This window comes from Scaptodrosophila lebanonensis, unplaced genomic scaffold, assembly GCF_003285725.1.
Source record: "Scaptodrosophila lebanonensis strain 11010-0011.00,11010-0021.00 unplaced genomic scaffold, SlebRS2 tig00001415-arrow-pilon, whole genome shotgun sequence".
NCBI classification, from domain to species: Eukaryota; Metazoa; Arthropoda; class Insecta; order Diptera; family Drosophilidae; genus Scaptodrosophila; species Scaptodrosophila lebanonensis.
In genome coordinates, this window is record NW_022060742.1 from 5,151,060 (window position 1) to 5,167,492 (window position 16,433).

A 16,433-nucleotide genomic window follows, 5' to 3' on the forward strand; every position below is an offset into this window, starting at 1 on the left:
GCCAAACCGCGGCTGAAACCAACACATACACAAATAGTCTGAAACACTAACACTCTGACAGCCATAGGGTGAGATAAGATAAAAGCTGATTACTTGCTGTTGTTACTTTTGTTGCTTTTTCCGCTGGTCCTGCAACCAGTGACAGAGATAGGGACAGGGATAGGGACGGGGACAGAGACAGGGACAGGGACCATGGACGTTGGTCGTTCAAGTTGGGCGTTGTTTTACGCTTGTTTTGCACGCGTTGCAAAAATCCAAAGCATGTCCTTTGGCAAAGGGATAAACTACAACAACAACAACGGCAATGAGGACGTCAGCAAAACACAACAGCTGTTGGCGCAAAACAGCGATGGACAGGCCACAGAGAAAACCCGGAGAAGCATGGAGAGAGACAGGGGCGATAGAGGAAGAGAGAAGGGCGCTAAAGTCCCACAGTTTGCTGCCAACTCTTAATTTTACACGCTCGCCGCTGGCGATGGCAGCAGCCACGCCCCATGAAAACGGCAAAACTATGGCTTTAAAACTTAATTAAGCATGTTGGCCAGCCCCCTGCACCGCTCCGCATCCTACCATATTCAACAGACAACGCATCAAACAGTTAGCCGTCAGCCAATGCTCTGTGTATTATCCAACTAATAACAACTTAATAACAAGTTCGAATCATGTGTGCTTCCTAAGCCTCACTTGCACAAGTCCTGCATCATGTAGCCCGGCGGTGGTGGCTCGTGGATGAGTGTTGTCGGCCCCCCCATGGGCTCGCTGGCACAGCGTCCGCTTTTCGGTCCCGCTGTTGGTATCTTGCCGCACTTCAGGTCCGTAAGTATGATCTCCAAATCGAGTTGGGCTACGTCCTCAAATAGGTCATCGTTCACGGCCAAGCACGGCGCATTCACGCACGCACCCATGCAATAGGTTTCCTTAAGTGTGAACTGCATGTCCTGCGAATACATTTATTAATTTTTGACTGAATATAACAACTTATTAATCGTGACATATTTCAAGGTTTTTGAAAATGTTTCACGTTACCCACCTAAAATGTCAAAAATTAATTTGTACCTTCACATATTTTATTGTTTTGAAATTGAATCGCAAACAAATAAAGATATTTCAAAAAAAAGTTATTACTTAAAATTAGAGACACAATACTTTTAAATGTGCGATTAAAATTCCTTGATCTAGAAAATGTCACTATTGAAAAATGTCATGTAAATTATATTCAATAGCCATAACATGTACCAAGAGTATAATAACGGGAGAGTGGGGGATGCATAACGAATAATTATTCTAGCTCTGACCTCTTATAATTAAAAACAGAATGTATTTATATAAAATGAATGGTTGTTAGCTCTACATCGGAAAAAAAAACTTACTAAGCCCATCCCGCTTACGGGCTAACTGATAGTACCAATTTCAATTATTCTAGCTGTTTGACGGTCTGATAGTTGGTTAGGACATATTCTAAGTCCATAGACTTTAAACATTTAAACAGGAAGAATATGAAATGAAAAATAATCACATTTGTTAGGAGGTCCATATATATCTAAGACATATTAAGAAATGGGCTGTTAAAGGAGATGTAGATGAATTACTTCAATTTTAAAGGAGATTTAAAAATATCCTTGCACTTTCGTTAAATATCATATTAGAATATTCTAAAATATGTGTGTCATGCATCCTACCTTGGAGGTCTCGCCTGGCTTCAGATTGAGCATCGACTTGCATGTCTTTAGCAGATCATCGGATCCACGCAAATAACAGGGCGTTGTGGTGCACACGCTCACACAATACTTGCCAACCGGCTTCAGATTGAACATGGTATAGAAGGTGGCCACCTCCCAGACTGCAAAGGGATCCAGCTTAAGCATATTGGACACCTCCTTAATGGCCGTGACTGGCAGCCAGCCATACTGGCGCTGTGCGATATCGAGCAAAGCCATTAAAGCTCCGCGTTGCTCGGCTTCTGGAAAGGTGCTCATTATCATTTTGGCACGCTCCATGTTCCGCTCATTGAACTTGAACTTTTCTGGACCCTGATCGGAAGCATCTGGGGCTGCCTTCTTGCAAAGAGTGCGATTGGCCAGGATTGAGATGCGAGGCAGAGCTCGCTTGAATATTCCCAGCATGTTGATAGATTATAAATAAAGGTGTTTTATTAGAAAGTTGTCAGCTTGCCTTCCAAATACTAGAATAGAATGGAATGAAATAAATACGAGCGCCACCTCATTTGACAAAATAAGCGCCGATTGCTCCATTCAAAGCATCGCATTTCAATCTGGCATTCATTCAACCAAACCCTCTGCGCTTTGATGTTGCTTCGGCCGCCATTTTATTACCATTTATTGGCAATCAAATTTGCATTATATCAAGACTTTTGCCATGGCAACAATTGTCATACGATACAGAGCTAGGATGTAATCACGGCAACAGCTTCCCTACCTAACTGGGACTATATATAACCAAGTGGCGGCTTCTCTCGCCTCCCCATTGACGACTCAAAATTGGTCAAATTGCTCAAATTGTTCAAATTGCGTGCTACACTTAATTGGCAATATGTACGGGAACACGAGAGCAGACATCAAAGTGGTGTGAGTGCGAGTGCAACTGCAAGTAAGAGCCGTGAACATGTGGCATTCAAAGTCAATCACATTGATTGAAGCGATGCTGTTATTAACACCTGTCCGGGTTGTTTACAGCCCCCTGTCCCAGTCCCCGTTTTATTGTTCCTGGGTTAATGGCGCTGTGGCCTCAAAGTCATAAAATCGAATATGCATGTATGCACATATACTTGTACATATACATGTACGTAATAAACATCACATCATGTAATAACCGATTAGGATAATGGCTATTGAATGCATAAAGCAGGTCATAAAATAAGCACAGATATTCATTTTGTACTTAGGGCTTGGAGTGGTTTTAAACAAAACCGATTTGTTGGAAATGCCCTAAAGAAAATGTTAATTATACTTTAATATCTCACAAACAATCTACGGACAATATTATGTCAAAACTTTTAGTAAATATGTATGTTACTCGATTAGAAATCGACGTAATCGAATAGAAAAAAGAGTACCACTTCGACAACTAAGACATGATTTATTTCTCAAAAGATCATCTTTTTGTGCTTCGACTTAAATTCAGTATATTCAGCCAAACTAAGGCAGATTGAAGGCGTTTAATCCTGAGAGTATGCAAAGTAAATTTAAATACCGTTACTTAAGTTCGTCAGATTCTTGTTCCATATGAAACAGCTTGTTAATTATGGAAATAAATCCAATAAATGCACCCGGAGATGATTTCTTTTGCGTGTTACATACTTTTTACAGACCTAATATACCTTTTCTACTGTTACAGGATATACAAAAGTCTATCGAAGTACGTTAATTTGCAAGACCAAGAAATGAATAAAAATGTCAACGAATCGAATAAATATTCAACTTTAATATGGCAATAAATTTTCGGAGAAAGTTGCAGACAATACTCCACAATAGACGGGCACTTTGCTTAAGTTTTATTATTATTATTATTTTAAATATGAACAACACAAATAAATGCACCCTATAAACAAATTAACAAATACGAACAAATTTGGTTTTTATATAAACCCAGGCCTTTCATTTCCATTATTAACAATTACTTATTTTTCAAAATTAAGAAATTTACAACCTCGCAAAGTTAGCAAAAAGTTTCGCGCCTTTTTTATACCAAAACGCCTTGCAGATCGAACAACTGACTTTGAAGTGTTATCAATATTTCAATGATGCATAAAGACCAAAAATATTTATGTGTTTGTTGTTGTTAGGGTATGTGTTTTAAGAAAATAATATCAAAATAAGAATTTGTTGCTACGAAATTTTTGAATTTATGCCAAATATTATTTTGGTTAAATTGCTGTCGCAGGGAAGAGAGTGGGTACAGAGTATAGATCGAATACAGATAAGAGTCCGACTGGCATGATTTTAACATTCTACTTACCTTAAAGCTAAATACAACATTTTAAATACTGCTTGCGTAGTTTTGATTAAAATCGGACTTCATAGTGTAGTATGACCTTGATGAGTAGCTCAACCGAGATGAATTGTATTAAAATGCAATATGCGGGTATATGCAGGTAATGAACTTCACTGGTTGGCTCTGTCTTCTTGATTTTTAGTAGCCCATAACTTTCCATAGCTAAATAAGCTAAACGACTGCAATTGGCCACTAAGCACTTTCCCAAAGTCTTTTGCATGCCACATAACTTGTGCCCCACTTGTCTCGCTTTACTTGCTGGCTGTTAAAGTTTTTGGCAGCCGTTTTTGGGTTTTCAGCACTCAAAACATAATTAAGTGCTTAACAAGTTGTCATAACATGGTGGGGCACCAAAAATGTTTACGTTCATGTACTCGTACTAGGCAGGCAGCAATAAATTTTACTTTTATAACTAAATGCAAGAGTGAAGAAACTCAGAAAGACAAAATCAAGTACAAGCAGAAGCAGAAGCAGAACGAAAAGTGAAATGGGCTATGGGTTATGTTTGAGACGGAGACTAACGAGCTCAACAAGTTGCAAAGTTCTCGATGTTGACGCTGACGGCGAAGGCATAACGACTGACGAACTTCAAGCTGATGGCGAGCTGATGAAGTGGCAACCGCCAAGTGTTGGACATCAGTAGTAGTTGGCAATTCGAGCGCAAAAGTTGAAATTAAATCAAACATAAAGCGGAGCAAGGGACCCGGAGCACAAAGTCCAGTGACGAGTGGCGCGCGTTGACTTTGGAGCGGCTAACGTACTAAGCAAGCAAAGGACCAAAGGACCAACAGACCAACAGACCGACCGAGCGACCGACTGCTTCGCAATGAAATGAAACAAAATGGGACGCAAACGGTGGCAGCATGTGGATGGCGAAAGTGTTAGGAACTTTGTTATATTTTTGTTGATTTTACAAAACTGTGGCCGAGCACGCGCCCAACGGGCACATCAGCAGCAACACCAACCGCACCAACAATCGGACCAGTCATTGCAGTTGCCGCAGAGGCGTGATGGATTAGCAAAGTTCGAGTTTATTTGCGAGCAAGCGACGGCAGCGGATAAATCGGATGAGGCGGATGAGGCGGATCGGGCGGATAAAGAGGATGAGGGGACTGCCGACGGCACAGCTTTGTATGATTTTAATTTTGCGAAATTTTATGAAACTTTGTGCTCACAATTGTTGCAAAGCCAACTAGACCCGGCGGGCATTGTTGGTAATGGGCGGAGTACGCCCCAAGCACAGCTGCTCTGGAAACCGGAAGCGCAAAGGGCGCCCAGCGCACACAGGCGCCTTGTGCTTATAACGACCAAGAAACCATTTCATGTACTCGAACAATTGCAGCACGACTTAGAGGAAAAGCTGAAGAGAACGACAACGCTGAAGCCCTTTCATGTGCTCGAGCAATTGGAGTTGGATGCACAAATGTTACAGCCGCCCAAGCAAAATGCTAGCTTTGATATTGTCGAAGCTCTGGAAATGGACCATGCGGCGCATTTAAAGCAAACAACAACGATAAAGCCTTTCCATGTGATCGAGCAGCTCGACAAAGATCTATCGCACTCCTTGAACCATAGAACGACCACAATTCGCCCCTTTAACGTTATGGAGGAGTTGCATGCGGAGGCGCACCAGGAATCTTTGGCCGAGCATTTGTTGCATGCAGCGACCAGCTCCGAAGAGGGGTTCGAAATCTTGCAGCCGGTGGAGCAGCACAAGGGAGTAGAGCCTGCAGAAGCTACACGGGCAAAGGACAGTCAGAAACGAAAACGCAAGCGCATTCGGAGACGCCGCAAACGAATACGTAAGCGACGAAAGCGCAAACGTAAGCGGGGCAAGAAAAAGCGGAAGAAACGCAAAAAGCGCAAGAAGGGCGACAAGAAGAAGAAAAATAAACGCAAAAAGCAGACCCATTCAACTGTTGTGGGTCAACCAGCGCAGTTGATATTCGCCAATCCCACCAAACAGCCTTATTACTATCCCCATCATTATCCTGCACATCCTTCAACTACTGCAGCTCCCCTGACAACCAAAAAACCCGCGACAACTCACGCACCCTTTAACAAAATCAAATACATTCTTCGGCACAACAGTCTGCTGAAGAAGAAGAAAAAGGAATACCTCAGCCATGTGGGCCATGTGGTCTATCCGTTCGTCAAATTTGTCGCCTTCTTCACCGTCCTAAATCCCTTCACACTGGGCGTATTCCTCTTTAGTCTGCTTTCGCCAGTAGTCTTCGGCTTTCTAGGCTTTGTGGCGCTCAGTGTGCTTGTGAAGCCCTTCCTGCATCTTGTGTTCGGCGTCAAACGGAATGTGGATGACATTGAACGAAAGCGTTGGCGTGCAGCCAAGCGAGCCGAGCGATGGCGCTTGGGACAGCGACCCATTACCATACACAAGCATTACTATGAGCAAAGGCCGCTCCACTCAAAGCCACCCACCGTCCTCCGCCCCGTAGTGGTCAGTGACTGGCGACGACAGCAGCACAACCCGCTACTGCCGGAGCAACGCATTTCTCTGGCCAACAACAGCGATAATAAATTTCCATTTCTTTAGAATAATTTCCCTTAAAAATAAGAAAGCTTCCCAGTGGCACTTGTGTCCATATTTTAAGAAAAACTAACAATAAACAATTTGAACTGTTAGATTAGTTAGTTTTTATACCCTTCGTGTATTGTTCTGTGTTTGTTAACAGCCGTAATAAAGACTTTTAAACAACAAGGGCGTAAGCAGCTTTTTCCAAAGACAGGAAAATATTGATTGAAGGCGTTTAAACAATAATTTATGCATATGATCCATAAACAAAAAACATGAACATCAATAATCAATTAGTGGTCGACTTCATATTACGAAATTTTTTTAGGATTGGGCAACGGCCCCCCTGCGTACGCCCTTGGTAAAAAGCGTATGTATTTTAGCTACGCACATGCACAATGTTCGCTTGTCTGCTTCAATCTGTCTCGAACTGTAAAACGATCCCACAGAAATTTTGCCGTGCCGTTATGGAGAAGACATAGAAGTTCTATGATAGAACATTAAACTCCATCAAGCCCGACTTTCTTGCAGGCATATTCAGAAACAGAAGAAGAACGATACAGATGCTGCTGATTGGCAGCTATATAACTATACTACTATAAGTACATACTCGTATGTATGTATAAACAAGTACATACATATCGTAGCTATAACATAACGCCTGCATCGCCTGCTTCTGTCTGCTATATTCAAACTTTTTAATATAGTCTTTCACACTTGCTGCGAAAGGCATAAAAAGCAAGGAACACAAAGTATAAAATTAAAAATTCCCATTTTATACGACTTGTCAAAATTTTGGAGCTTTTTCCAGCTGAATCGTAGGTTCTTTCTCTGCCCAGGCATATAATGCGTACACTGCGGCGCTGGATGCTCAGTCTGAAGCTGCTCCTGCGGCAACACTGCGACACACTGGCCGTTCTCTCCCTCCTCTGTCTGATGGGCGTGGTGGTGCTGGACTTTAGGCATGTGGCGGCCCGCTGTGAGTTAAGCCATTGGTGCCAGCTATTGGTGCGCATAGAGGGAGTGCCCATGCTTCTGGTGGTGCTGGCGGGGAGTCTGAAGTTGCTGCTCTTATTGGGCATGCTGGTGTGGAGATTTGTTTACATAAAACCGCAAAAACTTTCAATGATTGGAGTCAAGCAGCGCTATAGGCGCTTCATATTAATGCGTCTGCTATCTGCGCTGGATCAGCTACTCGAGATGCGAGTACAGCGCTCTCCGAGATCGAGGCAGCGCAGCTATGAGTTTCTGCGCCGTCGGGAGACGCTCATAGGGGCCATCGAGCTGTTCCGGTGCGACGCTCGCAGGATCTTCGAACGCACAGACGAGCAATTGTGTCTGTCTCTCGAGCATGTCCTGCTCATTGACATGCAGCAGGAGCAGTGGCTGCTGCAACAGGGATATGGCAAGCGGCTGTCGCAGCTCAACGATTCAGACATTTATAAATTGCTATTCGATAGAGAGAAAACTTCAATGAGCGCGTGATGTAAGGTATAACATTTTCCGAACAATGAGTAAAACAAAATTTAATACATACTCGTATACTTGTAGTAAGTATGTGTGAGGTTATGGAGGGGAAAAGGCAATAAAATACATACTATACATACCTAATATTAATAACAATGGCAAACATGCGGCTTCGTAGAAGGACCAGGGGAGAGGGCGGTTGTAGGCTGTTGCATGAACCGCAACCAAGGCAACAATAGCAGCACAACAACAACCATAACTTCAACATAAATGTGTAGCACAACATTTACAAAACTTTTTAATTAGGTTTTACAACAACCAATCTTTCCTGCCTCCATTCATTGTTGTTGCTGATTTTATTGTTTCTGTTAATTTTCTCTTTGCCAACAAGGTAATTTTAATTCCACTCACGCACGCACACATGAAAACGCCTAAACATTGTCAAATTTAAATCAAATCGTGTCGCCAACTAATAATATTAAAGCCAAATTATGCTTTCATAAATCATTTATACACTGAATAATCTGCCAATTTCCAACTTTGAGTCAAAACTGATGGTCTGATATTATTATTATTGGAATTGTTTCTTGCACGAACGCAAGTTCTCGTATGTTTAATAATTTAGTTAAATATGCATAGGAAAATTCAATTTCGCAGTATCTAGGATTATGCAATATACCAGCATAATACATAGATAAATACATAGTTTTCAATTGCCTATTAAGGTAATATGAATAAAGTCCTACTACCCTTTAATTAACTCTGAAACAGAGTAGAGCAGAATTGAACAATATTCCTAGCACTTCTTTACTTCACTTTCTTTATCTATAGCTTTATGATAAGCAAAGACTATCGGGCTAAGACCTAAAACACTGTTTGTCCCAGGTGGCTAAGATTTTTTCCTTTCAAACCAATATGTTCTTTTGCTAAAGTTTCCGGTTACTCATTGCTATTCTGCTCAGCCTTTTTCCTCCATAAAACAAAATATGAAAGGTGGCACACATTTACTCAATTTTATTAAAAAGAAATAATTAAAAGAAATGCGAAGTAACGGCACCAGCTTCAGCATTGGGATTTGCAAACAAGAAGGATGTGCTTGCAAGACTTTAAAAAATAACTAAAGAGCATATGTGACGCACATTGATAGGTTAAATTTGTTGAATACCTTTGTTGAATTTGCTTATTTGTTTTTTATTTTTATTTGGTTATCAGCAACTAGGAACTATTTTGCATATACGAGTAATTTTAAAATAAACCTAATGTACATAGTACAATTCAATAATAATTAGAACACACAAAAGTTTACAATACATTTTCTCTAAATTATTTATCCCAATAATTGTTGAATTACTAAATTATAAATTAGCATCTCTTAAATATTTATCAATAATAGAAAATAAGCGGCAACATACTCTGCTTTTGCACATCTTTTCGAGTTGTCTACTCATTCCTATCGGTCTTGTCTTTATTATGAGATTTGCAATTTAACCTGTTGCTGGCTCCACAAAGTTTAGCTAGTTGAACATATTATTTTATGGACATGAACAAATTACAATTGGTCCTCTAGGTAGTGATTTATGCTCACTCCTAAAAAGTATGTATAAATAACATTTTTCCATATTTCCATATTTCCATTTCGTCTCAAGCATAGAATGACATTCAATGCTGACATTCACTTTCAATTTGTTTTTCTATTTGAAGCTGAATGCAGAAGCAAAGTTGTATATAAATATGTACGAGTATATGAACGTTTATTTGCCGTTTACTCTATTTTTTAGGCTAATTAATAGTTGAAGCTATGATAGAAGTTGTTTTGATAACGTTCTAGTTACCATTACTCTCATTGCTTGCATTTTGTTAACACAATTCAGAGCCAATATCAATTGCGCCTTTGCAATTTGCCAAAGATTTTTACTCTCTATTTCTATCTTTTTTGCTAACCATAATGGAATTGCCTTGGGAACGTCATTTTGTGCGCTCAAAACAAGTTGATTTGCCTTTCTTGGTAAGTACGTTTGTGTGCATTGATGGAAATATGAGAAAATATGCGACTGGGAGAATGAGCTCTCTCCCACCCGTGGTCCCTCTTCTGTCCCTCTATCCTGCTTGCGTCTCGCCTGTAGCCAGTCAATGCCACACAATATGGCGAGGCAACAAATAGTAATAATAAATAAAATTGTAGCCAATTCATAAGGATTTTGCTGCTTCAATCAGACAGGAGCAGGGAGCAAGAGAGTAGTGTGCGACGGTGGCAAGTTTGGTGCAGAGTGCGCATCGTGCAAACAACATTCATTCACTCAGTCATTCACTCCGTCAGTCATTCATTCATATTTGCCAAGTGCTGTTGCTGCCGTTGAGAGAACAATGTGCGTATAAATAACGGATTTCCTGTTATAAAATATTTGTAACGACATTTTATATGTGTATGCCGATTTACACATACTTGTGAGTGGGTGTGCGTGCATATATATATATATATATATATATATATACCCGTACATATTTATATATGAATGTATGTCTTGCATCCTGACAGCTTCGCATATTCCGCAACCAAGGCCACCCACTCCCATACTACTCTCCCAATCATTCGGATGCAATGGCAGCTATATAACATCTTTGTATTGCAGCTGTCAATGCAGCAACAAATTTCATTTTGTTTAATGGCAAATGCTTGCAAGGCAGTGCATTTATTTGTCAGTATGTGTATGTGTATGTATGTGTGTGTATTGTCTGTGTGCTCATGGCCTAAGCATAAATCACCAATACACACATATGCATGTAAGCAAGCGAGCAAAGGTCAAGCAGCTGCAAACAATTGCACTGCAATTGCAATTTCTTGAGCAATTACATTCAGAGGAAAAGTCAATAATTGAAGACATAAGGAGACACTCAAGGTGTGGCTGCGGTTAATGCAAACACTATGTGACTTATCAATGAAAAGCAGCCAAAGCAGCATAATTAAAAGGTAAACTCCAAATTTGCAGTGCCACAAATGAAAATGATTACTTAATAATAGTTCCCAATTTAACTCAATATAATAATAATAATGGCCCAATGCATGAAATGTTTGTGCTCCATGAGTATAGCATCATAAATTGAGCCACAAACACATATACAATGATAACCAAAATGCACACATGGCGTATGAGCAATATATTTTTAATTATCACACATAGCACATAGAATTGGAAATACATATCAGAAATGGCAGCGTGATATTCTTAATTGGCACGTAAGTCGTGATTCGCAAATCTGTATGATAATCACATGACTATTCTTATAATCGTTTTATTTGCCGGTGGAAGTCAAAAGATTTTTATCCAGATCTCGATCCAGATTTTGATTAAAATCTCCACAATACAAAGCTTTAACTAAACAACATCATATTCACCAGAGAAATCCCTTTTCTTTTTGTGAATTCAATAATTTATCTGTTCTAAAAATATATTCTAGTAGTGTACAGAACTGAAATGAAATACTTTTATAAAGTGTTACAAATCTTTCATCTTTCCTTTTAATCGATTATTTACTTAATCATATTAACACAATATTTTTATATATTATGGAAAAAAAATATGGAAAATTGTATATTGCGCAAAGTCTTGACCAAAGGGCTTGATTTTTAAATAAACCACTTTGGATTTCTTTACTTTGAACATGTAATTAGTTTAATTCCCAAATCAAGTCCCAGGTACCACAACTTTATAAAGCCATAAATATACAAAAATATAGATATGAGATATATGAGCTTTTTTTTTAAAGCCGCTTAATGCACAAGACATTTTTATAGCCATTATTAAAAGTAATGTTTACCTAGTGACCAATCAACATTCAATTACCTTTGCACAGCTTTGCCCCATAAAGGACACGCTGAAATGGACGCTCTTCTCTAGATCAAAAATTTGGCACGCCCAAAAACCTAAAAACCCTAAACAAAACAACATTTCCATGATTGTGCCAAAATACATAACACTGACATAATTCCAATAAAAACTGACACGCAAACAGAACTTGTGAGCAAAAAAGAATCATAGAAAACAAGCAAACAAGGAGAAACCTGTGCCTCTGCCTGCTCTTTGGGCGCTGGATAAGCAAAATGCAAAACAACGAGAAGAAATCCTAAAAATTCATATACTATGAAGCACACCGTCAAACCCACATATGAACACAAATTGTATATGTGCTATTTAATTTTGAGCACACAGCGCCCGAAAGTATGCACCTGGGAACGTGCAAGGATACGTAGCACACCTACACACACACACACACACACACAAGTGCAGAAACAGACGCTGTCATATCAAAGACCAAAAAGGCGTTGAAGCACAACAAATTCAATTCAACTACTGTTGCTTTGGCTATCGTTGTGGTTGTTGTTTTTGTTGCTCTTGTTTTTATTTCTGTTTGATAAAAGGATGGTAGCCCGACCAAAACGAACTGAAGTGAAGTGAAGTGGCCCAAAAGTAGTCGCAGGACAGCAAAAGCGGCAAAGGCAACCCAAATAATATTAATATGCAAATTGAGTTTTTTAGTTGAGTGATCTAAGCGGATAACTGTGGCACACGCAGCTGGGCAAGCTGGAGAGCTGGAGGTCGCTTTGGGAGCCAAGCAGGCATCCATCCTTTGTCGTAATGCGAGCACTTTGCTTTATTGATTGCCAACTTGTGTTCGAGAAAGGCGTGCAAGGCGCGCACACGGCAAGTAAATGGCGAATTATATATATTACACGATTGCTATTGGGATGCGACTGCCATGAAATCAATTCAAATCATATTTTATTAAACGTTTACGAGGCCATTTACCACACAGTCAATGCCATCGGCACAAGCGATATAAACTCTATGTACATGTATATGTCTAAACACAAATATACGGGTACATGTATAAAGGCATGAGCATAAGAAAGTGCGTCAGTGTGCTCGGGGGTGCGTTAGTGTGTGGGTTGGCCAAATCAATATACAACATAAATCGGATTGCACTACCAAAAAAAAGGCAAAGATCTAAAAAAAAAAAACATACAAAAATATTTACAAGATACTTTTGCTGAAAAGCGAAATGTTGAAGCCAAATGCCTGCAGCGACGCAACAAATATAAACATATAAATATAAATGCGTCGAGGTTGAGCCAAAGACGGACCGGAGACGCTTGCAGGAGTTTGCATTGGTGTGGGGAGGCGTGCTGTGGCAAGTTATGAAATTTGCTTTTTTGCATGAAATAAATTCCTAAAGAAATTGAAAACGAAAAGCGCAGTAAGCGCAGATTGAAAGCAAACGAGCAAGGACGTCGTCTGATGAGCGACGAGCGGACTGGTGGAAGGCTACGGAACGACAAGCAAATAGACACGGCGACAGGGCTTAGACAAACAGCCGTGCAAATGCGAAGAAATGGCACGTACTGTCAGACCGGAGAGCGATGATTCCATCTGCTTTTCAAAGCTAGCACAGCCGGCAGGAAAAAACCATCAAGTGCAAAAAGAAAAATGGCCCAAAGGATTTGGCAAATGTCACGCAGTAGTAAGGCAGTTGGCTGGTTGGCCACGTCAAGATTTACTTTCCAGCTGCGAATTTAATTGGTTTATATAATTATAGACGGAACATTGGTAAGTACCAACCAACTGCCATCAAAACCCTCGTTCATTATACTCTAAATAAATGGGACATCTCTTTTTTGTATGACCTTAAATAATTCTATATAATGTGAACAAAAAGAATTATATTTGTTTTGGTTATAACATTTTTTAAAATCCATAATAATAATTTGTAGTCTGCTAGCTATCAAGAAACTTTAGTTAAGAAATATTTTACAAAATATTCAGTACTTCGACTCTGCTGCAAAAATAACAAAAGTGAAATAAATAAACTATGATTATTTATTAAATTCTTAGCAAAAAGGTGAAGTCACATTTTTGAAAAAGCTTAACTAAAAAAAATTCACGTGCAAAATAGTAACTAGTTGTAAATATAATACTAATACCCAACAAGAACACATTCTATTGCTCAGACCACGAGTATTATGAGTATGCATAAACAAATGTTCACAAGGAAGCCATTTCTTTATACAAAATATTTATTTTGTTGCTAATTTGAAACGATATTTATGGTCGACTGGCTATAAGTACATACAAACATGCATTTGTACAAGTGCTCAATTAGCCGAATGCTAAATGCGAATGAAATTTCGCCATTGAATTTTGTGGTTGTTTGTAATTTCCGCTCGGCATGCTGTTGTTTATGCTGTTGTTGTTGTTGTTGCTATTCTTTTCAGCATGTACAGCATTTCATGCTTCTCTTTCAAGTCATTTACGAGTACTTTCCACAGTTGCCAGGAGTTGTGAGCCGGCTTGTGCTTCTTCCACCTGTGGCGCACATTTTGCCTTGAGCCTCTGTCTGCCTCGTCTTTTTTTCTTAATATGCGCGGCTTTGCTTTTGTATATACTCTTATGTATGTATGCATGTACATATGTATGTATGTATATGAATATACGTGTATGTTTGCCAAGCAAAAATCTCGTTTGCTTTGCCTCAGTTTTTTGGCTATATTTCGTATTTTTTATTTAACATATGCAAATTAGGTCATTTGCATGTTCCTCAACTGAAGCCGACGCTTATAACGTTGGACAGCTTGCTCTCTAGGAGTGTGTATGTGTATATATATATATGTATATATATAATTTTGGACAGTCTACAAATGTTTGTTGCTTTAAAAGGGGCCGCCCATGATTTTGGCCAAATTGCGTACAGGAGTTGGCATTGTCTAGACATAATTATGACAGGCTTTTCTAGTAAATGTTAGCCCAGAAAATTATGTATAGCTTGCGCAAAGACTACATACTTAGGGTTGGTGGATATTATAAAATGAGGTGTCCCAAAGGTTAGCCATTCCAAATATTGGTTTTACATATTTTTGTTCACTTTTTTGATTTTGAATTTGAAGCAAAAATGAGCAGACCCTCAAAGCTTATGCGTTACTAAAACAATTTAGCACTCTAAGGACATACGTGTATATGATTTGGCACTGACACTCACATAAAAAATAAAATTAGCTGCCTTGGAATTAAGGAAGTGCATTTTAAATTATCTTAACATTAAATAGCTACATGGGTAAACTTCATTAGTGTAACTTTTATAACGTGTACGAATTAAAAACTGCACAAATACATTACTTCAGGAATTTAATATACAAGTATCATTTATAGTCTATGAAATCAATGCGAACCGAAAGTCATTTCACCAGCATTACGAGTTCTTAAGAATGTTTAAATATTTGCATTCCTTGGGTGGACCCACAGTTGGACTCCCCTTTACGTATGCATTCCGTTCCCAAAGTTATTCAACCTATTGAGCGTACCCTTAAATAATTAATTCTCAATACGGGCATAACAGGGTTAACTGAACATCCTTGTATATACGAGTATGTACGTACACCATCTGCCTGTATCTTCCGGATAGGGAGGGAAATAGAGAGTGCGCATAATCCCAATGTCGTGTCAGCAAATGGCATTAGGTTCACTTCACGCCGATATGCCTTCAAGCATGCCTGTTATTTTGTTTACAAGAAAACATAAATCTCGGCGCGTGTGTGCGGTTGCTTGGCAAAGGGAAAACTGCCGCTAGGTGTCTGTGTCTGTGTCCGTGAATGTGTGTGTGTGGGCGAAAGGATTGCCGAGCGTCGCCGTGTGAAATGAAACATATCATCACTTCAAGTTCCACAATCGAAGGACGAGCACGAGGATGAGGATGAGGATGTGGAGGCAAAGTCTGGCGGGCAACCGAAAAAAAGGCCACATAAAAGGCAGACGGCTATCAAACAGACTTATGTAGGAGTGTGTATAGTGGGCATGTGTGTGATCGAGTGTATGTATGTGTGTGTGTGTGTAAGCATGTCTCCATATCTGTGTGTAAGCTTTGGTTTGTGCGCGTCAACTGTAAAATCCTTTTTGACATGCACGCCTTTCGCAGTTGCCGTTCCACATTGACTATGTCAAAAGTAGCCAAGAGGACGCTGGATAGGGCCGACTATAAAAAATGCTGGCACATTGTAGAGATAGGAAGGGGGCGGGCAGCTTTAACAACGTATGTAGATGTAGCAATCCAATTATAAGGAATTTTAAACTATGTAGCGTAAAAAGGACATTTAAAGCGTACACAAGAACCAGGTTATTAGCGCTTTCCCATGTGTAGATGGGAGCTTGTTGGATGAATGAGTGTGGGCAAGTTATTAAAAAGGACCAAGTTCTGCAGAGCTACATCAGTCAACGGCTCACACACACCCTCACATACAGCTGAGCTTCTGTGTATAGAAATTGACGTGAAATTTATATGGTGCCTTTTCCCTGTTGTTGTTTTTCTTTTATTATTTTTCGGGTGAAGAAAAAATATAGCAACAATCCATAAAGTAAATGCAGCATTTAAACAAACA

At 39.6% G+C, this 16,433-nt stretch overlaps 3 protein-coding genes across 3 annotated transcripts; 2 read left to right on the plus strand and 1 right to left on the minus strand.

The window, feature by feature from the left end:
* Positions 1 to 598: 598 nt before the first annotated feature.
* Positions 599 to 2,163, minus strand: LOC115632956 (NADH-quinone oxidoreductase subunit E). Its single transcript, XM_030530255.1, has 2 exons — positions 1,680 to 2,163; positions 599 to 938 (listed from the first exon to the last, which is right to left on the minus strand). Exons 1-2 carry the CDS (start codon positions 2,121 to 2,123, stop codon positions 681 to 683), a joined length of 702 nt encoding a protein of 233 aa, XP_030386115.1. The 5' UTR covers positions 2,124 to 2,163; the 3' UTR covers positions 599 to 680.
* Positions 2,164 to 4,852: 2,689 nt separating this feature from the next.
* LOC115632706 lies at positions 4,853 to 6,565 on the plus strand. Its single transcript, XM_030529947.1, has 4 exons — positions 4,853 to 4,962; positions 5,017 to 5,045; positions 5,130 to 5,190; positions 5,281 to 6,565. Exons 1-4 carry the CDS (start codon positions 4,853 to 4,855, stop codon positions 6,563 to 6,565), a joined length of 1,485 nt encoding a protein of 494 aa, XP_030385807.1.
* A 737-nt stretch (positions 6,566 to 7,302) lies between these two features.
* Positions 7,303 to 8,080, plus strand: LOC115632959. The gene has a single exon (XM_030530259.1). The coding sequence runs from the start codon at positions 7,391 to 7,393 to the stop codon at positions 8,027 to 8,029; it is 639 nt and encodes a 212-aa protein (XP_030386119.1). The 5' UTR covers positions 7,303 to 7,390; the 3' UTR covers positions 8,030 to 8,080.
* The last annotated feature ends 8,353 nt before the right edge of the window (positions 8,081 to 16,433 follow it).